General features: G+C 46.1%; 1 protein-coding gene across 2 annotated transcripts in view; it reads right to left on the reverse strand.

Annotated features, from left to right (window-relative positions):
* LOC124012148 (protein Jumonji-like) overlaps positions 1–24,724 on the reverse strand; it is a 96,789-nt gene that overhangs the window by 2,888 nt on the left and 69,177 nt on the right. Inside the window, exons 5-17 of one of the 2 annotated variants that reach the window (XM_046325611.1) lie at positions 23,808–23,831; positions 19,731–19,907; positions 14,065–14,258; positions 8,706–9,951; positions 5,080–5,594; positions 4,071–4,163; positions 3,793–3,911; positions 3,603–3,673; positions 3,378–3,492; positions 2,118–2,406; positions 1,392–1,522; positions 907–1,090; positions 481–588 (exon numbers count right to left, since the gene is read on the reverse strand). In XM_046325611.1, the coding sequence (XP_046181567.1) occupies positions 481–588; positions 907–1,090; positions 1,392–1,522; positions 2,118–2,406; positions 3,378–3,492; positions 3,603–3,673; positions 3,793–3,911; positions 4,071–4,163; positions 5,080–5,594; positions 8,706–9,951; positions 14,065–14,258; positions 19,731–19,907; positions 23,808–23,831 (3,266 nt within the window). The remainder of the gene's footprint in view (positions 1–480; positions 589–906; positions 1,091–1,391; positions 1,523–2,117; positions 2,407–3,377; positions 3,493–3,602; positions 3,674–3,792; positions 3,912–4,070; positions 4,164–5,079; positions 5,595–8,705; positions 9,952–14,064; positions 14,259–19,730; positions 19,908–23,807; positions 23,832–24,724) is intronic. The other variant, XM_046325612.1, reaches the window with a different exon arrangement.

Consider the following 24,724-nt stretch of genomic DNA (forward strand, 5'->3'; position numbering starts at 1 on the left):
TATAAAACATTCACCTGGTTGGAAGACCGTTTCCAGAACACATTTATTACATTACCTGGAAACATAAGAAACTTAGGGGAATGTTCTGTGTGGGTTGTTACAGATGTTGTGGACAACATTTTTGTGAATGTTAGGGAGACATTTCATTTAAAACATTAAAAAAACATTTAAAAAAAAATCTAAAACGTTTAATTAATGTTTTCATCATAATGTTCGATAAAAGCCGAACTAGAACTTATGCCTCTATTCAATCCGTATCGTGGAAGTTCAGCCTTAAAGCCCAATTTAAAGGCAATGTTCCCACGGCGGCAGAGACAGTATTCATGTTAAATGCTGCATACGATGGCTCAATCAGAAATGTTATGATCATTTTCCATCGCGCAATCTGTAACGCTTCAGCGATAAATTGAATAGAGCCCTTAATGGGAATGTTAGCTAATGTCCTGGGAATGTTCCCGGTTTGCTGGGATGGAATCTTACCTCATCGTAACGATACATCATCTTGAGGCCTCTGCAGGACTTGTGATTCTCCACGTATCTCAAAGCACACTCCAAACAGAAGACAACGTTCTCATTCTCCTGGACCACCTGGGATGGACATCACAACTCAGAATTCAACACATCTTTTCATGGAATGGTAAACTAAATTCATCTTTACATTTCAACCATTTAGCAGACGCTCTTATCCAGAGCGACGCACAGGAGCAATTAGGGTTTAAGTGCCTTGCTCAAGAGCACTTGGTCAGATTTGTCACCAAGTGACCACCAATGTCACCAATGCTCGTATCCGCTAGGTTACCTGCCGCCCGTACATGGAGTGGTTAACTGCATTCGCACTTGCCCAGCACCAGCTCTAGTCCCGACCCAAATGAAGCCTAGCACTATTCCCCATGGGCCAGCTCTCACCATGGACAGGTAGCAGAGGTGTTGGCAAGTCTGGCAGCGTCTCTCTGACGACTCCAGCGCCAGCCACTTCCTGGGTTTCTTGCGTCCATCACCGGGCAACAGGCTGTTATCATGTGTTCCGTAGCGGGCAGAGGACAGAAGCCCTGCCTCGTACAGTTCCTGTCGTTGTCTCATCTCTATGTTCCTATTAGAGCGGAGCAACAACTCAGTGATTCAGAACACAACAATTCACAACGTTGTGATTAAAGCTCAGTACAGCAAACAGTACTAACTAAAGGTCTTTCCGCCCTGACGTAGACAGTAAGCCCACCCATTAAATCATGGAGTGTATTTGAAACAGAAGATTTTGGGATATTTTCAACTTGGCTTTGAGCACAGTTCGACTGAGCTATGTCTTTGATCATACTGGCATGGCAACAGAGGATGAAGAACAAGGCCGTGACAGCATCCATGTTTTGATGTGCCCGGTTTCCATGGCTACCGACCTGAGGTCTTTGAGAAGGGCGGAGATCGTAGTCAGAATGTGCCCGTTCTCGCGTTTGGATTCGGCCGTGGCGATCTGGTAGAGTAACTTCTCCATGGAGAAGGGTTTGGCTATGTGCCGGCATTTCAGGTCCTACAGTGGGAAGGCGGCGAGACACTGCGTTAACACAGAACATTGACAGAATATCCTACAGCCTTTTGTATCAACCAGATTACACATGACACTACACTAATCAACAGGAACAAAAACCTGTATAGACTGTAGAGCAGTGCTGCATAACCCTGTTCCTGGAAAGCTACAATACCCTCCTGTAGGTTTCAGCTCCAACCCCAGTTGTAACTAACCGGATTAATCTTATCAGCCACCTAATTATTAGAATCAGGTGTGCTAAATTACATTTGAAGCCAAAACCTACAGGACGCAGTAGCTCTCCAGGAACAGGGTTAGGCTAGGGCTCCCGAGTGGTGCAGCGGTCTAAGGCACTGCATCTCAGTGCTAGAGGCGTTAATACAGACTAGTTCGATCCCGGGCTATATCACAACCGTGATCTGGAGTCCCATAGGGCGGGTCAGGGGAGGGTTTGGCCATGGTAGGCAGTCATTGTAAAATAAGAATTTGTTCTTAACTGACTTGCCTGGTTAAATCAAAAATAAATAGAGACACTGTGGCAGACAATGAGCTATGTCTCTAAATGGCCACAGGGTGGCAGCTTCGGCTTCAGACTCACCTTAGCAGCCTCATATCCCAGGTTCATCCACTGGGGGGTGGCAAAATGCACAGTTTCCGACACACTGTAGCCACAGCAGACCTTGGACACAAAGGTCCCGGGGAAGCAGACCACGAACTGACCGCTCTGCTGGACGGTGCGGTGGACCTTGATACCCTCTCGACAAAGCACCTCTGGAGAGATCATGATGTTCTTCTCCAGCATCTCCAGCCCAGGGGTCCCGTTGGCCTGCAGCAGTGTGTGAACCACCTTGTCAAGCTTCACCTTCTCCTCAGCAGGAATAGAATACCTGGTAGGGCGAGAGAGGACCAATCAGGCTCATGCAAGAGTGTGTGTTACGCTGGACATCGGCTGTGCTGTGTAACCCCTCAGCTTTGAACAGTCAGAGTTAGGTCGGTCTGTGCTTACGCTCTGCCTCAAAAGGTTAGAGAAAGATTGAGAGCGAGAATGAGATCCTAAAGAGGTGGCTTTCCTGTGGGGATCATAGCCTGTAGACAGACTGCAGGTAGAGCTGTCTGTCTGTCTGTGGTTTCATCTGTCAAATGGAGGATGTTGATTGCATATTAGAATGAGACCTCTTTTTAACAGATTCACTGGAAAACTAAGTACTCTGGGAATAGTGTAACAGACTTATGCTTGTCCTAGGGCATCCCAAATTAGCACTTCCTGTAACTTTCGGACATTCAGACAGAATGAAAAGATGAGTGGAACATTCATACTTCAAGATAGCAGGCAGTCAATTATGATGATTATGACTTGCCTTCATCTCAGGAACCTCCTAGCACATTGCTACTCACCTGTGTCTCCACCAATGGGCAGGTAGAACACATGGGGAGGGAGGGGTTGGGCTGGTGGATGTCTAGAGCCACCGCCCTTTCTCAAACCCTTCATTACCATTACATTCAAGTTGGGCTAATGCAAAGAGATTAAACATTGCCTTCATAACAGGTCAATACACAACACACTAACGCCTGTGTCTTTCGCTACCCCCAGTCATTTCTTGTTGTAAGTAAATGTAGCTTTAATGCGAGCCACTTTGGCATCAATACATATTTTCAAAAGACTGGCGTGCGTTCAATGAAGGTGGAATTTGATCGAGCTAATTACAAGTCCGATCAGAGTTATCAACGGCATTATGTTTTATATCACGTATTCCATGTCACCTTAGAAAAACCACACATCTTTGTAATGTCCTTGTACAGTACACATTACCCGTGAGGAGGAAGAGGGACCCAGAGGTGGTCATGTTGGGATACTTACCAAATGCAGTCAGCACCAGTGTGTAAGTAATCAATGTATGGAAGGCGGTTTTGGTCTCGAGACCAGCATGAGGTAGAAAAGACCATGCCGATGTTCAGCCAAGGAATGGTGACCCCTGCGGGGAGAGGAAAGTCAGTTTTTACATAGCAGACACCACAACAGGCATCACATCGTCTCAGAAAGACGTGTGTCTCAGGGCTGAGGATGACGGGTTGGATATCTCACCGGGCACAGCTCCAAGATGCCGCAGAATGGATCCAGAATTATTAGGGAGGACAGTGAGGTTCCATCCATGTCTGAAACGGAGAGAAGAACAGTCATTACACAGTGGCCAGTCAAGAGATAGATTTTTTAACTCTATGGTTATTACGCCACGTAACACTGTGTTTAGGGTGTGATGACATTGGGTTCTTACTTAGAAAATGGCTCTGACTTTCCCACGGGGAAGCCACTTCCGTGTGTGTTGGTGTCCACTTTCCCATAATGCACTGCCACATGGCAGTGCCTCTGCTCCACTATCCTCCAGTATTCTTGCTGTAAAGGAAGACAAATAAGAGAAACGATAGATAAATCTGCATACTGAACAAAACAAAAATGTACAGTTTCTAATAAATGGAGGTCAATGGAATAATACAGTAGTGAGCTGATCTCTACATGAAGGCCAGTAGGGATTGAGACTAGTTCCATTCTTACCTCGACCTCAGCAGCCCCAGGCTCTTTGTTAAAGCACATGATCATGGTGTTCCTGGCTATCCTGAAGAAGTTGGTGAGCGATACAGATTTCCCCTGCAACAAGAGAAGCCACATCAGGACAATACAGCTAGCATCAAACAAAGTCAGGTACCCTGTAAACGCACGCACTGTATTGCAAGTCTCTGCAGCTGCAGGTCTGTCCTGAAAGTTTCCGAGCTTGACTGTAGTTAATATGAACCTTCGCCGGGACACCTCAGAATGGAGGGGTGTTGATAGTCTTATAAATCTGCCTGTACCGTCCCTGGACTTAATACCCCGCTGAAATACACCCTCTCCTCACCCCTCTTCTATGTGACAGCTAGGTTACTGTACTGAACTCACATCTCATGGTTCTGCTTGTGTTGGGGATTTGGTTACAAGAAAAAGAGGTAAAAGATTGAAATGGAATCCAGACTAGAACAGTGTTTGAGATGTCATGATCAGACGGAAGGAGACGGTTAGAAACAACACAACATCCCACTCAGGCTCTTCCATGAGAAGAGCAGCAGGGGCAACATCTGGGTCATGAAGCTGTGGTGTGTGTGTGTGTGTGTGTGTGTGTGTGTGTGTGTGTGTGTGTGTGTGTGTGTGTGTGTGTGTGTGTGTGTGTGTGTGTGTGTGTGTGTGTGTGTGTGTGTGTGTGTGTGTGTGTGTGTGTGTGTGTGTGTGTGTGTGTGTGTGTGTGTGTGTGTGTGTGTGTGTGTGTGTGTCTCGATGTCTGGGCAGGGGTAACAGAGGCAGATCAGAACGATGTTGAGTAGAGAGGCAGTGGCCTGCTGTCTGTGGGTCCATTTCACCCAGCTCAGCACTGACCTACATTCCATCAGCTAGAACAAAACAGAGCAGGCAGACAAACAGGAAGACTGGAGCTACACTACCAGGTTTGCCTTGTAGCATGAGCAGAGCATGAGAGTAATGAACAAAAACAATCATTTAAAAAGGATGTGCAAAGTTGTTGCCCTTGCATCACCTTGTAAATACACTTGTGCTGGTCACTGAGAACCCCCTTCTCCTCCTCCTCATCTTCCTCCTGCTGTGTCATTTCCCCATTCCTCTTTTCCTGAGAGAACAGCCTCCGGCGTCCCACCTTGAGCTGCTGACTGTCCAGCTCCTTCAGCCGGCTGCACAGCTGACCGTTGCTGTGCTGCACCAGACTGCCGACCAGCCCGTTCTTGGGCTCGTAGCGTGGCAGGGTCAGGCTCCTCTCTGTGTGGCCCTCCAGGGGCCCCCTGCGGCGCTCCAGGCCCTCCTTCTCCTGCAGCACCTCCCTCTCCAGGCGCCGGTGCTCCTCTAGGGACAGAGAGTCATAGGACAGCAGGTACTGGAGGTAGGACTCCTGCAGCTTGGCCAGCCGGTCCTGGGCTGACTTGGGGATCCGCAGCAAATCAGCCAGTTTACTCCACTTCTTCAGGTCCATAACCTGCTGCATGCCTCCCATGTCATTAATCAGCTGGAAGAACCGAGCCAGGTCCACCTCGCAGCCACCTGGGGGGAAGAGACAGATCGATGGGGTCAGATAGAGTTAACCCTAAACCCACAGCTGCCTGGGGAGAGAGAGATGGGTTAGGGTCTATGGCCATGAGTTTAACACTCCTACAGTAATGATCAAATCAAATTGTATTGGTCACATACACATATTTAGCAGATGTTATTGCGGGTGTAGCGAAATTCTTGTGTTCCTCGTGCCAACAGTGCAATAGTATGATAGCACTACAAATTTTGGACCGTATTCTCAAACCGATTCAGTAAACATTTATTTCAGCCATATAGACTGACTGGGCGAGAGGCTGTTTAAAACACATCAAGCTGCTGAGTGAGAAATCTAAAATGACAGACAAGCTGCTGGGTATAGTTATATTGTCTCAGACATACAGGCCACATCTGAACACTGATATTGACCTCACAGTATAAATACCAGATACGGTTGATGGAATGCAACAAACATTTTATTGGATTGTCAATAACGTCAATACCCAATTTTTGTGATGTTTGCTAAAGAGGTCCGTTTTGCGACAGTCGTCCGGCTTATGTGAATGTGTCTGACTGTCAGACTGATGACCAGTGTTAGGGTAGTGTTGCTGGTAAAGTATGGACAGTCAGTCAGACTAACTGATGACCAGTGTTAGGGTAGTGTTGCTGGTAAAGTATGGACAGTCAGTCAGACTAACTGATGACCAGTGTTAGGGTAGTGTTGCTGGTAAAGTATGGACAGTCAGTCAGACTAACTGATGACCAGTGTTAGGGTAGTGTTGCTGGTAAAGTATGGACAGTCAGTCAGACTAACTGATTACCAGTGTTAGGGTAGTGTTGCTGGTAAAGTATGGACAGTCAGTCAGACTAACTGATGACCAGTGTTAGGGTAGTGTTGCTGGTAAAGTATGGACAGTCAGACTCACCGATGACCAGTGTTAGGGTAGTGTTGCTGGTAAAGTATGGACAGTCAGTCAGACTAACTGATTACCAGTGTTAGGGTAGTGTTGCTGGTAAAGTATGGACAGTCAGTCAGACTAACTGATGACCAGTGTTAAGGTAGTGTTGCTGGTAAGTATGGACAGTCAGTTAGACTCACCGATGACCAGTGTTAGGGTAGTGTTGCTGGTAAAGTATGGACAGTCAGTTAGACTCACCGATGACCAGTGTTAGGGTAGTGTTGCTGGTAAAGTATGGACAGTCAGTCAGACTAACTGATGACCAGTGTTAAGGTAGTGTTGCTGGTAAAGTATGGACAGTCAGTCAGACTAACTGATGACCAGTGTTAAGGTAGTGTTGCTGGTAAGTATGGACAGTCAGTTAGACTCACCGATGACCAGTGTTAGGGTAGTGTTGCTGGTAAAGTATGGACAGTCAGTTAGACTCACCGATGACCAGTGTTAGGGTAGTGTTGCTGGTAAAGTATGGACAGTCAGTAAGACTAACTGATGACCAGTGTTAAGGTAGTGTTGCTGGTAAAGTATGGACAGTCAGTCAGACTAACTGATGACCAGTGTTAGGGTAGCGTTGCTGGTAAAGTATGGACAGTCAGTCAGACTAACTGATGACCAGTGTTAAGGTAGTGTTGCTGGTAAAGTATGGACAGTCAGTCAGACTAACTGATGACCAGTGTTAGGGTAGTGTTGCTGGTAAAGTATGGACATTCAGTCAGACTAACTGATGACCAGTGTTAGGGTAGTGTTGCTGGTAAAGTATGGACAGTCAGTCAGACTAACCGATGACCAGTGTTAGGGTAGTGTTGCTGGTAAAGTATGGACAGTCAGTCAGACTAACTGATGACCAGTGTTAGGGTAGTGTTGCTGGTAAAGTATGGACAGTCAGTCAGACTAACTGATGACCAGTGTTAGGGTAGTGTTGCTGGTAAAGTATGGACAGTCAGTCAGACTAACTGATTACCAGTGTTAGGGTAGTGTTGCTGGTAAAGTATGGACAGTCAGTCAGACTAACTGATGACCAGTGTTAAGGTAGTGTTGCTGGTAAGTATGGACAGTCAGTTAGACTCACCGATGACCAGTGTTAGGGTAGTGTTGCTGGTAAAGTATGGACAGTCAGTTAGACTCACCGATGACCAGTGTTAGGGTAGTGTTGCTGGTAAAGTATGGACAGTCAGTCAGACTAACTGATGACCAGTGTTAAGGTAGTGTTGCTGGTAAAGTATGGACAGTCAGTCAGACTAACTGATGACCAGTGTTAAGGTAGTGTTGCTGGTAAGTATGGACAGTCAGTTAGACTCACCGATGACCAGTGTTAGGGTAGTGTTGCTGGTAAAGTATGGACAGTCAGTTAGACTCACCGATGACCAGTGTTAGGGTAGTGTTGCTGGTAAAGTATGGACAGTCAGTAAGACTAACTGATGACCAGTGTTAAGGTAGTGTTGCTGGTAAAGTATGGACAGTCAGTCAGACTAACTGATGACCAGTGTTAGGGTAGCGTTGCTGGTAAAGTATGGACAGTCAGTCAGACTAACTGATGACCAGTGTTAAGGTAGTGTTGCTGGTAAAGTATGGACAGTCAGTCAGACTAACTGATGACCAGTGTTAGGGTAGTGTTGCTGGTAAAGTATGGACATTCAGTCAGACTAACTGATGACCAGTGTTAGGGTAGTGTTGCTGGTAAAGTATGGACAGTCAGTCAGACTAACTGATGACCAGTGTTAGGGTAGTGTTGCTGGTAAAGTATGGACAGTCAGTCAGACTAACTGATGACCAGTGTTAGGGTAGTGTTGCTGGTAAAGTATGGACATTCAGTCAGACTAACTGATGACCAGTGTTAAGGTAGTGTTGCTGGTAAAGTATGGACAGTCAGTCAGACTAACTGATGACCAGTGTTAGGGTAGTGTTGTTGGTAAAGTATGGACAGTCAGTCAGACTAACTGATGACCAGTGTTAGGGTAGTGTTGCTGGTAAAGTATGGACATTCAGTCACACTAACTGATGACCAGTGTTAAGGTAGTGTTGCTGGTAAAGTATGGACAGTCAGTCAGACTAACTGATGACCAGTGTTAGGGTAGCGTTGCTGGTAAAGTATGGATAGTCAGTCAGACTAACTGATGACCAGTGTTAGGGTAGTGTTGCTGGTAAAGTATGGACAGTCAGTTAGACTCACCGATGAGTGGGGGGTCTTCCATGGTGATGCCCTGAGATTTGAGGTGCTTCTTGATGCAGGCTAGCCTCTGTACGTTAGGGCCCCAGCGACGGCCTAGCTTGTGGATGCGCTGCACCTGGGTCACAAAGCGCATCTCATCATTCAGTTTGCACTCTGGGCGCCAGTCAGCCGGGGGAACCACCCGACACAGTCCGCAGGGCTCCGCCCCCTCCCGCACAGAGTCCAGGTACACCAGGGGGTCCTGGAACTCCCGCTGGGTGGGACAGAACTCTGGTGCCTCACCCAACGCTGCCCAGCTCGCCCTGCTCCTCTCCGCCCTCTCCCTCTCTTCATCCCGCTCCTTCTCCCTTTCCCACTCCCTGTCAGGCCGAGGCTCTGCTGGTTTGTGAGGGGTATGCCCAGGGGTGTGGCCAGGCGACTCTGAGGTAGTTGAGCGGTTAAGGGTGTGGGTGTGGTTAGGGTTAGAGGCAGCCTGCGCCCGGTGCTGTGCTTGTCTGATGAACATCAACTTGCCGGCTGACGCTCGCTTGGGCCGCTGATGCCCTGGCTCTGGATTGGCTAGTGGTGTGGGGGGAGGGGGTGGGGCTAGCAGGGAGGGGGGAGGGGTGGTTTCCATGACGATGTGTCCGTTAGGGACCGAGGCCTTGCCCTGACACGCTTTCTTACTACGTGTCTCCAGAGGGCTGGTCTGGTGCTTGGTCTTACCGTCCAGGGGGCTGCTCTGGTTCTGTTTGGTCTTCTTACGGTTGGGGTTAGTTTCCAGGACGACCAGCTTACCCTGGGAGTCAGCCACCGCCCCGATGGCAGCCACCGCCACCTCCAGCCTCCGCTTGGAGTTCCTCAGTCCCTCACGCCCCTGCCTGCCCACCTCCTGCTTGGCACAGAGGTGCCCGTTGAAGCGCACTCCGTCCCCATTGGTCACCTTGTGCACCCCATTGGATAATAGCACCTGTTTGCTTGTTTTTGCTTTGCTATTCTGGGCTTTTCCTGAGTTGGAGAGGGGGAGTCGCTGGTGGCGCTGGAGGTGGTTGTGGTGGCGATTGTTGCTATGGGCTCTATGGGTAGCAGCAGTGCTGTGTTTGCGCTTGTTCAGTTTGGTTTTCTTGACCATTTCTCGTTTTCCTTTGGTGTATGTGACGAGGCCATTCACAGTTTTGGACGGCAGTCTGAAGTCTTTCGGTTTTTTGGCACCGGCCGCGTGCATGCCTGTCTGGGACGCCCGTGTGACTCCGTTCACTTTAGAGACCTGAGAGTGGGAGGCGAGAGAGAGAGAACAGAAACATGGAGTTTTTTATTCACATACTGTAGTGCAGCAACATAGAAAACAGACTCAATGCACCAACACTCTCAGGAGCTGGCACTTGACATTGAAGTAAAAACTCCAAGCAAACATTAACTCGCTGAAACAGCTATAAAAGTAAAGAGTTTGGGTTAGAACTTAATGCTATGGGGAAATTGCTGCCATTCATTAAAGCCTATACAGGGTTGCTGTACTTTCAAATCAGCTAGTTATAGACAAACACTCCTCACAGGGCAAATAAACGATCAGTATCGGCTTCAACAGATGAAAAAGCCATGCCGGCCCTAACATGGAGAGTGAGGTTCACTTCAGAGCCAACTGCTGTATGTACAAAACGGGTTACTACTTGAAACCCCATCTCAGCAGAAAGCCAGTTTTATTTGGTATGGTTTCCTTAACCTCTTTAATAGCGAAAATAAACTTTTTTTTTTTTTGCAGATCTGAGAACCCCTGCTGAACATGTGAGCTCTAATGTAGGTAGTTTGGGTTACATCGGGGACCTCACTGGCTAATGGCAGCTGGGGGAATAAAGCCACCCAGACCCACCAGTGGAAGAAGCAGAGTCGACTCTCAGTTCCCTCTCTCCCGTCATGTTTTTTTTTACTTGCCCTAGTTTTAGTGCTGCCCCTAAACCACCCGCCCCAGAACATGATACAGACTAGCATCAACCTGATCGGGAACGAACGTCATTCATGTTAATATACATGTGTGTGTGTGTGTAGTAAAATGGAAAAGTTGTGTGTAGTCAAAACAGAGGGGATGTCTGGACTGAGACCCTGGGATGGATACGTTGGGGTTTCTGGCAGCTGGACACCAGCTTCCTGCTTCGACCCCACTAGCTGCTCTGCTGTTCTTCCCACTGCATCCCTGTCCGTTTGAGTAGCACCCTGTTGTAAGTGAACCTAGTAGCCCTGCTGTAAGCAAACTATGCAGAGGAGATGAGAGGATGGCGTTATCGAACCAGCGAGGTGCCAGAGGGAGGTGACAGCAGGCTTGACGGCTGCGTTTGAAGCAGGGCCGCAGCTGTATTGTATTCCTATCAGGTGCAGCCAGCACAAAGAGAGGCTATTAAAAGATAAGGGGAGTGAAATGTGACCCCCTTCATCAATCCTGTCCCCTTCCACTCCAACAGTGGAAAAATACAGAGGATGGAGAGCGAGAGGGGGGAGAAGGGAGGGGAGAGAGGGGGGGGAGTTGACAGCAAGAGAGGCGACAGAGAGAGAGGAGACGAGAGACACACAGAATGCCTACACATTCCATCACCTACAGAGAGATCCACCTAGAAAAGAGGCCCCTCAGCCGGCTGGTTCTGGGGCTCTGTTCACAAAGACCCCACAGAGCCCCAGGACAGCAACACAATTTGACCCAAACAAATTATGAAAAAGGCAAAAAGATATCTAATTGACACTGGAAAGATTCAACCACAAAAACAGCATATTTGACCACAGAGACTGACGCAAAATTAAGAAAATCCATTGCGATTGAGAGAGGCAGCCATAGGCAGACCTGGCTCTCAAGAGAAGACCGGCTTTGTGCACACTGCCCACAAAATGAGGTGGAAACTGAGCTGCACTTCCTAACCTCCTGTCCAATGTATGACCACCATAGGAGATAAACATTTCCCACAGATCCTATGGACCCACAATGAATTTAAAAAATAAACATTGATCAACTCCCATATCTGTTCAGTGTGCAATCACAGCAGCAAGATGTGTCCCGTTGCCATGAGAAAAATGGCAACCAGTGAAGCAAACAAACAAACAAACATTGTAAATACCACCAATAATTTGTTTATTTATCGTCGCCTACTATTCATACTACAACTATTTGCACATTGCTAACACACTGTACATAGCGGATAATATAACACTTGAAATGTCTATCATTTTCAAACCTTTGAGAGTGCAATGTTACTGATCGGTTGAGTTATAACTTTTATTTATTTCACTTGCTTAGGCAATGTAAACACGTTTCGCATGCCAATAAAGCCCCTTGTATTTGTGAGAGAGAAGGAACGGCGTCGCCCCGGCAGGCCAGAGTGATGATGTCTAAACGCAGCGTGACGTCTACCAGGGGCTCGAAACATAACGCAAAGAACCAACGAACACATCCGATTCTAGAACTCTAGAAGGTTAGGGTCATAACCAGATTAAATAAAGACTCTCAAGACTTCCGTCTGCAGAATTTAAACACCTTCCTTTAGGGTCAAACTCATCTGTTTGGCCTCAAAGACCAAAGTAATAGAAACAGAAAGCCCCTCAGCCAACTGTGACTGAACAGATATGCTGACAAGAAGGCACAGCGGGCTGGGTGGTGGTCTACTTTAGTTTCACCACTAGAGAGCTCACCGGCACTGTGCTGCTGCACAAGCCTTGAGGGTTGGTGTGCACGTGAGCCCTTGCCTTGCACTGTAATAGTCTGGTCCGAGGCAGAGGAGAGAAAAGAGGAGAGGGAGAGAGAAGACGGGCTACATCCCAGCCCCATGGAGCAGGAGAAGGCTCCATGTTACTGTAGAAAGCACCAAAGGACTGGTGAGAACGAAGGAGAAAATTCAGTGCCGGAAACAGAGGTGAGAGGGGGAGAGAGAATGAGAACAGAAACACAGCAAACCCTCTGAAGTGGATTTTGGTCACACGTGAGTGGGAAGAGGGGGGGGGGGTGGCGGGGGAAGGGCCAGGATGACATCATGTGTTGCTATAGCCAATCTGCAGGATGGCGAGAAGATTTACATGGAACATCTGCAACTCAGCTGCTTATAGGAACAGACTGGATCCATCTCAACAAACATCTCAACAAACAGACTGGATCAGGAAGAGGAGCTAGAAACGTAACCCTTCCAATGCTTAGAGAAACAGACACACACACACACACACACACACACACACACACACACAAACAAACAAATCCTCCAATGTGATAGCTGAAAAGATGTGGCCTTCGTCTTCATGAATAGCCTTCAGAATATTGACTTTTAAACTGAGACAGAAAGGTCAACGGGATACCGGAGCAGCAACCCAATATTCCTGCGCAATTAACATTCCTCAGTTTGGATCTTATCAAACATCATGACTCTGGCTTACTCTAACTGCTATACAACAGGGCCATTGGGTTCTTGTATGATAATAATTTAACCTATGGCTGATTTCCTTCCACAGATAAGGGATCCTGATGCTTTCGGCCAGGGGATTGGACATCAGCCTGCTGCTGCACTCACAGTTAATATCAGAAAACACAAAATGCTAATACCTCAAAATGATTGGAGCTCTGTTGCCAAGGATGGTAAATCTGCCAGCATAACACATGAACAGAGGTAAAGAGTAAGGAGAGAGGGGGGTAATCAGAAGGAGAGAGCGAAAGCAGAGAGAGGAGGGTAGAAGGAGGGGGGATAGAACAAAGGCCAATAACTTGAGCGTGGTTTGTCTTGGCTCTCCCCTGCTCATTGAGATTCATTGTTCCTTAATTAGTCAGTTGGCGGCACTTAAAACCGACAGGCCCAGCATCAACATGAGACAGCGTGGCTCGGCCACGTCTGCTGGCCGTCTGGGAGAGCTGCTAGTCTTGATGCTACACCTCTCTGACGAGGCAAAGCCCCCAGCACTCCATTCTGATTAGTTCACGGAGTTGTCAGAAGCACAATGTGCTTTTTGAGCCAAGTCAAAGTTACCCTCCATCCTCCTCCCGACCTCTCCTCCTTAGTAGAGCTATTTTAAACCAACAGAACGTCTTGGACAGGAAGGCAGCTTTCACAACCCAGCCTCAGTACTAAATATAGTAGAAGACTGAAATACAATCATTACACGGAGACAAAGGGAGGAGAGGAGCTCAGGGATTTCACACAACACTGAGCATGCTGCTATCATGTTACTCTATTAATGTATAATCTTTTTTTATCATAACACATTACTGCTCTTCTAATGACGATAATGTCTGCTCTTTAATCACGCGCCTGGTGGCTACGGAGGCATGCTGGTCAGCCACCTTTATGACCATTAGAGAGTTACATATTAGCCAAATCAACGAAGCATACTGTTCAGGCATAGATGAAGTATGATCCAGTACCTGCTTGCTGAGCTCCTCTGCAGCCCTCCTGTGGGGCAGTCCGTTGGTAGTGTGGCCCCTGGCTGTAGCCTTTAGCTGGCTGAGGGCCTGCTCCCTCCGGGCCTCGGCTCTCTCACTGCGCTCTCTCACCTGCACCCACTCCTTCCCTCTGGGCTTGGGGCTGTCTCGGGGCGCCTTGCTGGGGCCGTTCAACACTGAACCAACAGGAAAGAAAGATGACCTTAGACCAGCTTAGGAGGTTGAACACCGGACCAACAGAGGAAAATATGATTTCAGGGCAGTGTAGGAGGGATGCTGCTGGCTTACAGAGCCTTCAGAAAGTATTCATACCCCATGACTTATTCCACATTCTGTTGTGTTACAGCCTTCATTTCAAAATGGATTAAATACAAACGTCTCACCCATCTACACACAATACCCCATAATGACAAAGTGAAAACATGTTTATTAAAATTAAATATATACATCTAATTTCATAAGTAAATAGAAGCACCTTTGGCAGAGAATACAGCCGTGAGTCTTTCTGGGTAAGTCTAAGAGCTTTCCACACCTGGATTGTGCAACATTTGCCCATTATTGTTTTCAAAATTCTTTAAGTTCTGTCAAATTGTTTGTTGACCATCGCTAGACAACCATTTTCAGGTCATGCCATAGATTTTCAAGCATATTTAAAGTCAGAACTTTAACTGTGCCACTCAGGAGCATGCAATGTATTCCTGGTAACTAACTCCAGTGTAGATTTGGCCTTGTGTTTTAGGTTATTGTACTGCTGAAAGGTGAATTGGGGGCGCTTGTAACGCCAGGGTAGTGGGTTCGATTCCCGGGACCACCCATACGTAGAATGTATGCACACATGACTGTAAGTCGCTTTGGATAAAAGCGTCTGCTAAATGGCATATATTATCTCCCAGTGTCTGGTGGAAAGCAGACAACCAGGTTTTCCGCTACGATTTTACCTGTGCTGAGCTCCGTTCTGTTTCTTTTATATCCTGAAAAACTCTCGTCTTTAATGATTACAAGCATACCTATAACATGATGCAGCCACCACTATGCTTGAAAATATGGAGAACGGTACTCCGTAATGTGTTGCATTCAGGACAAAAAAGTGAATTTCTTTGCCACAATTTGTTGCAGTATTACTTTAGTGCCTTGTTGCAAACAGGATGTATGTTTTGGAATATTTTTATTCTGTACAGGCTTCCTCCTTTTCACTCTGTCAATTAGGTTAGTATTGTGGAGTAACTACAATGTTGTTCATCATCCTCAGTTTTCCTCCATCACAGCCATTCAACTCTAAATTGTTTTTAAAAAGTTACCCTTGGCCTAAGCGGTTCCTTCCTCTCTGGCAACAGAGTGCGGAAGGACACCTGTATCTTTGTAGTGACTGGGTGTATTGATACACCATCTAAAGTGTAATTAATAAATTCACCGTGCTCAAAGGTATATTCAGTGTCTGATTTTTTTATGTTTACCCATCTACCAATAGGTGCCCTCCCTGGTCTTTGTGGTAGAATCTGTGTTTGAAATTCACTGCTCAACTGAGAGACCTTACAGACAATTATATATGTGTGAGGTACAGAGATGAGGAAGTTATTCAAAATTCATGTTGAACACTATTATTGCACACAATGAGAGTACATGGAACTTAAGCAATACTCCTGAAAGTGTTTAGGCTTGCCATAAAGGGGTTGAATACTTATTGACTCAAGACATTTCAGCTTTTCTTTAGTAATTCATTTGTACAAAATAAAAACAACAATTCCACTGACATTATGGTGTATTGTGTGTAGGCCAGTGAGGCAACAAAATAAATACATTTAATCCATTTCAAATTCAGGCTGTAACAAAATGTGGGAAAAGTCAAGGGTTGTGAATACTTTCTGAAGGCACTGTGTATATTAAAACTTTAACAAGAATTTATCATTTCAATGAAATATTTCCTCCAGTCTTGTACAGTGACTTGTGGTGAACATTATATTGGTCAAGCACCAGACGACAGCCCTGCTAACCTCAGACTAGAGCAGAAGCACTGATATTAGCCGTCTGAACCATTACAATTAACACAGTCAATAGCTCTCTTTATATTTTATTGGAGGTTCACTATGTTTTATTCTTTTATTTTTTTAGTGTTTTAATATCAACAGTCGCTGGCGTTTATAAAACGACATGGTCGGTCCCCCCCCCCCCCCCCCCCCCCCGTCTGTCTAAGTCCCTTCAGCATTTTGAAAAGCTACTGGAAAACTGAACTCAATAAAAAGGTGTTTAATTTAGAAAATGTAAACATGGCTGGGGTTAGCAAGGTGCAGGGTAATGAAAGCAGAGCTCTATGATTTCTCACTCGGTGCACAGCAGCTCAAATAAACTACTGAAGTACTGCCCACGCTACATTTTAAAAGTGTCACATCTGACACACGGCCTTATAGTGTACTGTAATGGCCAGGTATAATACTGTACTGGGATACAGGCTTCTATGGTACTTACAGACCAGGCCTAACACTGTACTGGGAGCAGTGGCGACCAGTCTTTTTTGTGTGCCTGTTTTGCATGTTAATACGTTACATATCAGTTCGCAAACAATGCCAATCCAGCATGACTTCTGCCACACTCAAAACCTGGAAATCTCTGACTTCAGTGAGTTCAAGACAACTGGGAACTTGGAAGAAAACAAGCTCAGACTGGGAAAATACATTTTGAACATTAATCCAAGTCGGAATTGCAAGGGCCTCTTTCGAGAGCTCCAACCTGAAGATCCCTTACGTCGTCATGATTCGACCTCGTCTTCCCCCCCAGAGTTATCTTGAAAGCACCATAAATCAAGAGAACACCAGACTTTGATGACAAAACGTTCCCACAAAGGAGCGACACATCACCTTCCTGTTCAAGGGAGCACAGCAAGGCGAGTCCAAAAATATCTTGTATAAATGCATAAATGATGTGATATGCCAGAGCGATATGTATACTGTAGCTCAGAAAGTAATACTAAGTGCATGTTGGGTAGTAAGCTGTTAGTAGCCCATGTGCCCATGTTATGAATTGTCGCTGTACATTTCAAAAGTGCTGAACAAATGGTTATATCGACTACGTCCGTCCTGGCGCACTCGTTAATGTCTTAATCAAAATTACAGATTGCCTCCTACAAGCTCGTTGTCCCCTTATGCCATAGTTTGTACATCTCAATTGTCGGTAGAAAACACATTTGTTTCAGTCCGCTGATAGCCAGGTGTCGCGGTGGTATGGTGTTGGGACGGCTGTTAAAGCTGTACCAACAGCAGAGCACCATGTAGGCCATAACAAGTTTGTCACCATTATAGTGCAATTCATGTACTGTCTAGTGGCTTTGCTGGCATGCATGTAAAGAAAGATTTCCCGACCCAGATATACATGCTAAAAATGGCCACTGACTGAGACCGACTTCTCAGGTACTTGGAACTAAGAACACTGGCCTTGTTTCCATGGGGATTGCCTGGGCTGGTGGATCTGGTGTCACAGGGAGGAGGACGACAAAGTCAGGAACATATCACTGTACTTACAAGTGTGTGTGTTTCTATAATAACCACTGAAAGTTGCTGAGCAACACCAAGCATATGCCACTGATAACATGTAGCTATTTATTGCGTGGCTTTGCCTGCTTGTAGCCTTCATCACCACTGACACATTGTGTTTTAACATGACGTGTTTCATTAAGACAAGCTCCCCTCAGAACCACACACAGTGTGTGTGTGTGTGTGTGTGTGTGTGTGTGTGTGTGTGTGTGTGTGTGTGTGTGTGTGTGTGTGTGTGTGTGTGTGTGTGTGTGTGTGTGTGTGTGTGTGTGTGTGTGTGTGTGTGTGTGTGTGTGTGTGTGTGTGTGTGTGTGTGTGTGTGTGTGAGCGGTGGAGCTTTGGGGTGTGTGCTCCTTGTTTTCCATCCCTGTTCCCCTCCTCCCTGGCCAGCTGTGAGCTGAATGCATAAACACCTTGTTACCGCTGTTCCCTCCTAGTGTTAATTGGAGTGGAAAGATGGAATGCTCCCTGCCACACTCCCATGTGAGTTCCTCAGTCTCCATGCTCTCCCTACCTCCCTCCATCCAACTCAGCCATGCTCGGTTGCAGACAGCTCTAACCGTGTGGGTCTCTTGTGCACATTAGGTCCATTTGAACCAATCCACCCTCAATCATATATATGTATATATCAATGATGTTGGTCTTGCTGCAGGCAATTCCCTGATCCACCTCTACGCAGACGACACCATTCTATATACTTTCGGCCCGTCATTGGACACTGTGCTATCTAACCTCCAAACGAGCTTCAATGCCATACAACTCTCCTTCCGTGGCCTCCAACTGCTCTTAAATGCTAGTAAAACCAAATGCATGCTTTTCAACCGATCGCTGCCTGCACCCGCATGCCCGACTAGCATCACCACACTGGATGGTTCCGACCTTGAATATGTGGACACCTATAAGTACCTAGGTGTCTGGCTAGACTGCAAACTCTCATTCCAGACTCATATCAAACATCTGCAATCTAAAATCAAATCTAGAGTCGGCTTTCTATTCCGCAACAAAGCCTCCTTCACTCACGCTGCCAAGCTTACCCTAGTAAAACTGACTATCCTACCGATCCTCGACTTCGGCGATGTCATCTACAAAATCGCTTCCAACACTCTACTCAGCAAACTGGATGCAGTTTATCACAGTGCCATCCGTTTTGTCACTAAAGCATCTTATACCACCCACCACTGCGACTTGTATGCTCTAGTCGGCTGGCCCTCGCTACATATTCGTCGCCAGACCCACTGGCTCCAGGTCATCTACAAGGCCATGCTAGGTAAAGCTCCGCCTTATCTCAGTTCACTGGTCACGATGGCAACACCCATCCGTAGCACGCGCTCCAGCAGGTGTATCTCAGTGATCATCCCTAAAGCCAACACCTCATTCGGCCGCCTTTCGTTCCAGTACTCTGCTACCTGTGACTGGAACGAATTGCAAAAATTGCTGAAGTTGGAGACTTATCTCCCTCACCAACTTCAAACATCAGCTATCTGAGCAGCTAACCGATCGCTGCAGCTGTACATAATCTATTGGTAAATAGCCCACCCATTTTCACCTACGTCATCCCCACAGTTTTTATTTATTTACTTTTCTGCTCTTTTGCACACCAATATCTCTACCTGTACATGATCATCTGATCATTTATCACTCCAGTGTTAATCTGCAATATTGTAATTATTCGCCTACCTCCTCATGCCTTTTGCACACATTGTATATAGACTCCCCTTTTTTTCTACTGTGTTATTGACTTGTTAATTGTTTACTCCATGTGTAACTGTGTTGTCTGTTCACACTGCTATGCTTTATCTTGGCCAGGTCGCAGTGGCAAATGAGAACTTGTTCTCAACTAGCCTACCTGGTTAAATAAAGGTGAAATAAAAATAAAAAACATGATTGGTCAGTGTTAAATGTCTGTTGTGATTGGTCAGAGTGGGGTGTGGTACCGTACTCTATTGCATGTACAGAGTTCTATAGAGACTAAGGGAGCTGGCAGTATGACGGCTGAAGTGTCGCACCATAGCCGTTGACAGCGTGTTTCCCAGGAGGTTCAGGGTTGGGTAGGTGAGAAAGAGGATAGTTTTGTAGGGTTAAGGTTAGCATTGAGGTTAGGTAAGTAAGAGGACATTGTCATACCGTGGCCATTGACGGCATGTTTCCCTTGGGGTTTGCCCTTCCTGGGCGTGGACTGACAGGAAGTAGATGCCATGCTGACATCTGGCTTTACATCCTCGTACTCCTCTTCATCATCCAGTGCATCTTCATCCTGAGAGCTCCCAAAGTACGCCATGTTACTGGGCAACACTGATGACCCTAGGAGAGAGAGAACAGAGAGAGAGAGAGAGAGAGAGAGAGAGAGAGAGAGAGAGAGAGAGAGAGAGAGAGAGAGAGAGAGAGAGAGAACAGTGTTAAAACTAGTGAGAACCTACCAAGCGAGGAGAGAGAACTACTGCAGCCTTTTGACAGAGTGTAATGTGCTGGCAAACACCAGTACTGTAAAATCACAGCATCCCAGAAAATGTAAAAAAATTAAATAAAATAAACGGGTGATATTAAATCTCCTCTCCCTCCCACCTTTTCCTTGCTCTCCTGTGTTAACATGCATAACAATTCCCATTGTCTGCGCCATGTTCCAGTGTCTCTCAAATTATATAGGAGTGCGACCGGTGCATTATGGGACACTGGGATAATTGAATAAATACAGGTGAGTCATGGGTATGTTGATATGAATGATTTAACACTGCAATAGAACATTCATAGAGTGTAGAATACTAATAGTGTTGACAGTGTATAGGTCCTTATGTGGTCCTACACCCGTAGTTCACCTATAATGCCTAGAGCAGGGATCATCAAGTAGATTGAGCAGCGGGCAGATCTTTTCTTGAGCTGGCAGCTTCATTAATTGTACCCACAAAAACACCAGTCTCAATGTCAACAGTGAAGAGGCAACTCAGGGATGTTGGTCTTCTAGGCAGAATTCCTCTGCCCAGTGTGTGTGTTCTTTTGCCCATCTTGATCTTTTATTTTTATTGGCCAGACTGAGATATGGCCTTTTCTTTGCAACTCTGCCAAGAATGCCAGCATCCCGGAGTTGCCTCTTCACTGTTGACGTAGAGACTGGTGTTTTGCGTGTACTATTTAACGAAGCTGCCAGTTGAGGACTTGTGAGGCGTTGGTTTCTCAAACTAGACACTAATTTACATGTCCTCTTGCACAGTTGTGCACCAGGGCCTTCCACTCGTCTTTTTATTCTGGTTAGAGCCAGTTTGCCCTGTTCTGAGAAACATCTCAGCCGCAAAGTTGTAGGCCACACAAGCTCACAGAACAGGACCGCCGAGTGCTGAAGCTCGTAAAAATTGTCCGTCCTCGGTTGCAACACTCACTACAGAGTTCCAAATTGCCTCTGGAAGCAACGTCAGCGCAATAACTGTTAGTCGGGAGCTTCATGAATCGGCATTCCATGGCTGAGCAGCCAAACACAAGCCTAATATCTCCATGCGCAATGCCAAACTTTGGCTGGAGTGGTGTAAAGCTCACTGCTATTGCACTCTGGAGCAGTAGAAACACTTTCTCTGGAGTGACGAATCACGCTTCACCATCTGGCAGTCCGACGGACGAATATGGGTATGTCGGACGCCACAAAAACGCTACCTGCCCCAATGCATAGTGCTAACTGTACGGTTCAGTGGAACAAGAATAATGGTCTGGTGCTGTTTTTCATGGTTTGGGCTAGGCCCTTTAGTTCCAGTGAAGGGAAATCTTAATGCTACAGCATACAATGTCATTCTAGACGATTCTGCGCTTCCAACTTTGTGGCAACAGTTTGTGGAAGGCCCTTTCCTGTTTCAGCATGACAATGCCCCTGTGCACAAAGCAAGGTCCATACAGAAATGGATTGTTGAGCTCGGTGTGGAAGAACTTGACTGGCCTGCACAGAACACTGACCTCAACCCCATCAAACACCTTTGGGATGAAATGGAACTCCGACTGCGAGCCAGGCCTAATCGCCCAACCTCACTAATCCTTGTGGCTGAATGGACGAAAGTCCCCGCAGCAATGTTCCAATATCTAGTGGAAAGCCTTCCTAGAAGAGCGGAGGCTGTTATACCAGGGGGGGGACCAACTCCATATTAATGCCCATAACTTTGGAATGAGATTTGACAGGCAGGTGTCCACATTCACTACCAAAAGTATTTGTACACGAACAAATACACTGAGTATATCAAACATTAGGAACCCTTTCCTAACAAATGTTTTAGTGTTTCATGTCCAACAACATTTGGGTGGCCAAATAAAATCACCCACTGGCCAAATTCTGCCCTTCGGCCGCCAGTTGCAGAACCCTAACCCGGAGCACAGAGAAAGCAGTTCCATGGCCAGCTGGCGAAGGACCCAGTCCTCCGTAGGACTAGGAACCGCTTTAGGACTAGGAACCACTTTCGGGCTAGAGCCATTAGAGACACCAGAGGAAAGGGAAGCTGGTTTGTATGCATCAGCGGTCTCCATTGTGGTTTATTGGTTTAAACCGTTGTAATGTCTCCAATGAGCTTTGATTAGACCTATGTTAATGTTTGAATTAAGTTTGTGTTATCAATCATTCCATTTCTTTTTCATGTCACAGTATATAAAATAAAAATGATAATTCGTAATGACAGTGGGAAATACAGTGCCTTCGGAAAGTATTCAGACCCATAGACTTTTCCCACATTTTGTTACGTAACAGCAAACTACACACAATACCACATAATGACAAAGCGAAAACAGGTTCGGACATTTTGGCACATTACACATAAAAAACAGAAATAAGTTATCTACATAGGTATTCAGATCTGTTGCTATGAGACTCTAAATTGAGCTCGGTTTCCATTGATCCTCCTTGAGATGTTTCGCCAACTTGATTGGAGTCCACCTGTGGTAAAGTCAATTGATTGGACATGATTTGGAAAGGCACACAACTGTCTGTATAACGTCCCACACTTGGCAGTGCATTTCAGAAAACCAAGCCATGAGGTCGAAGGAATTGTCCGTAGAGTTCTGAGACAGGATTGTGTCGAGGCACAGATCTGGGGAACGGTACCAAAATAATTCTGAAGCATTCAAGGTCCCCAAGAACAACGTGGCTTCCATCATTCATAAATGGAGAAGTTTGGAACCACCAAGACTCTTCCTAGAGCTAGCCTCCCGGCCATAGAGAGCAATTGGGGGAGAAGGGCCTTGGTCAGGGAGGTGAACCAAATGGTCACTGACAGAGCTCTAGAGTTCCTCTGTAGAGACGGGAGAACCTTCCAGAAGGACAACCATCTCTGCAGCACTCCACCAATCAGGCCTTTATGGTAGAGTGGCCAGACGGAAGCCACTCCTCAGTAAAAGGCACGACAACCCACTTGGAGCATTCCAAAAGGAACCTAAAGGACTCTCAGACCATGAACCAAGATAATCTGATCTGATGAAACCAAGATTGAACTCTGGAGGAAACTTGGCAACATCCCTACGGTAAAGCATGGTGGTGGAAGCATCATGCTGTGGTGATGTTTTTCAGTGGCAGGGACTGGGAGACTAGTCAGGATCGAGGGAAAGATGAAAGGAGAAAAATAGAGAGAGATCCTTGATGAAAACCTGCTCCAGAGCGCGCAGGACCTCAAGACTCTGGCGAAAGTGCACCTTCCAACAGGACAACGACCTTAAGCACACAGCCAAGACAATGCAGGAGTGGCTTCGGGACAAGTGTCTGAATGTCCTTGAGTGGCCCAGCCAGAGCCCGGACTGAAAACCAATCCAACATCTCTGGAGAGACTTGAAAATAGCTGTGCAGCGACGCTCCCCATCGAGTTTGAGAGGATCTGCAGAGGAAAATGGGAGAAACGCCAAATACAGGTGTGCCAAGCTTGTAGCATCATACCCAATAACACTCAAGGCTGCAATCGCTGCCAAAGGTGCATAGCAAAGTACTGCGTAAAGGGAGTGAAAATACTAGTGTAAATTTGATATTTCAGTTGTTTTATTTTTTTTTATAAATGAGTAAAAGTGTCTAAAAACCTGTTTTTGCTTTGACATTATGGGGTATTGTGTAGATTGATGAGGGGGGGGGACCATTTCATCCATTTTAGAATAAGGCTGTAACAAAATGAATAATTTCCGAAGGTACTGTACATGATTGTGTATTAACATTTAGATAATAAGTACTTTTTAAAAAAAGGTAGAAATTGAACTAACCTTCATTTGGCCACGAGGAGTAACCTGAAATTAGATGTGGTGAAGCTAGAATTAGTCAGACATCAAAACTTCAATAATCAAATTGGATGCAAATCCATGCAATCATCAGTATGATAGGAACTGGTCTATTGCAGCAAATTGTGCTTTAAGTTGAGCATCATTAATAAGCAACTTATTTTTATGGTTACAATAGGGGAGCCAATGGGGTTAGGGTTACGTTGAATACAGTAATGAATTACAGTGATATCGGAGCCTTCTGACTCACACGCACATCAGAATAGTTAGTAGGCCTACAAAAAAAAACAATACGGTCAGTACCCACAATACAACACAGCTTTTGAAGCGGCAGGTAGCCTAGGGGTTAGAGTGTTGGGCCAGTAACGAATCCCAGAGCTGACAAGGTAAAAATCTGTCGTTCTTCCCCTGAACAGGGCAGTTAACCCACTGTTCCCCTGTAGGCAATCACTGTAAATAAAAATGTGTTCTTAACAGACTTGCCTAGTTAAATAAAGGTTACATACATCGTTTAAAAAAAAGCTTATCACAACAGGACTAAAATGCCAGTGTGACTTGATACTTTGACTATCCCTGCATGTAGAGAGAGCAGAGATGCCAGTCCATTGTTATTAGGGGTCATTGTGTAAGGTTTAGGATAACAGTATAATGTGAACCTGAGAAGAAGTCATGTCTGGACTAGGTTTGGGGTGCTGGTTTCAGTCTCAGCTCCAGGTCAGGCTAAGACCAGGCTGTAGAGAACTGGGTTAACTGGGTTCTGTATAAGCACTTTGTGACGCCAGATGTAAAAAGGCTTTTAAAACAAATGTGATTGATTGACTGCAGAGGAGTGTGATAGTAGCACATTTGTGTCAGCTCTCCAAACTGGTCCTTTCTCCTGGTGACAGAGGCCAGGGGAACTT

This window comes from Oncorhynchus gorbuscha, linkage group LG24 (genome assembly GCF_021184085.1).
Source record: "Oncorhynchus gorbuscha isolate QuinsamMale2020 ecotype Even-year linkage group LG24, OgorEven_v1.0, whole genome shotgun sequence".
Taxonomy (NCBI): Eukaryota; Metazoa; Chordata; class Actinopteri; order Salmoniformes; family Salmonidae; genus Oncorhynchus; species Oncorhynchus gorbuscha.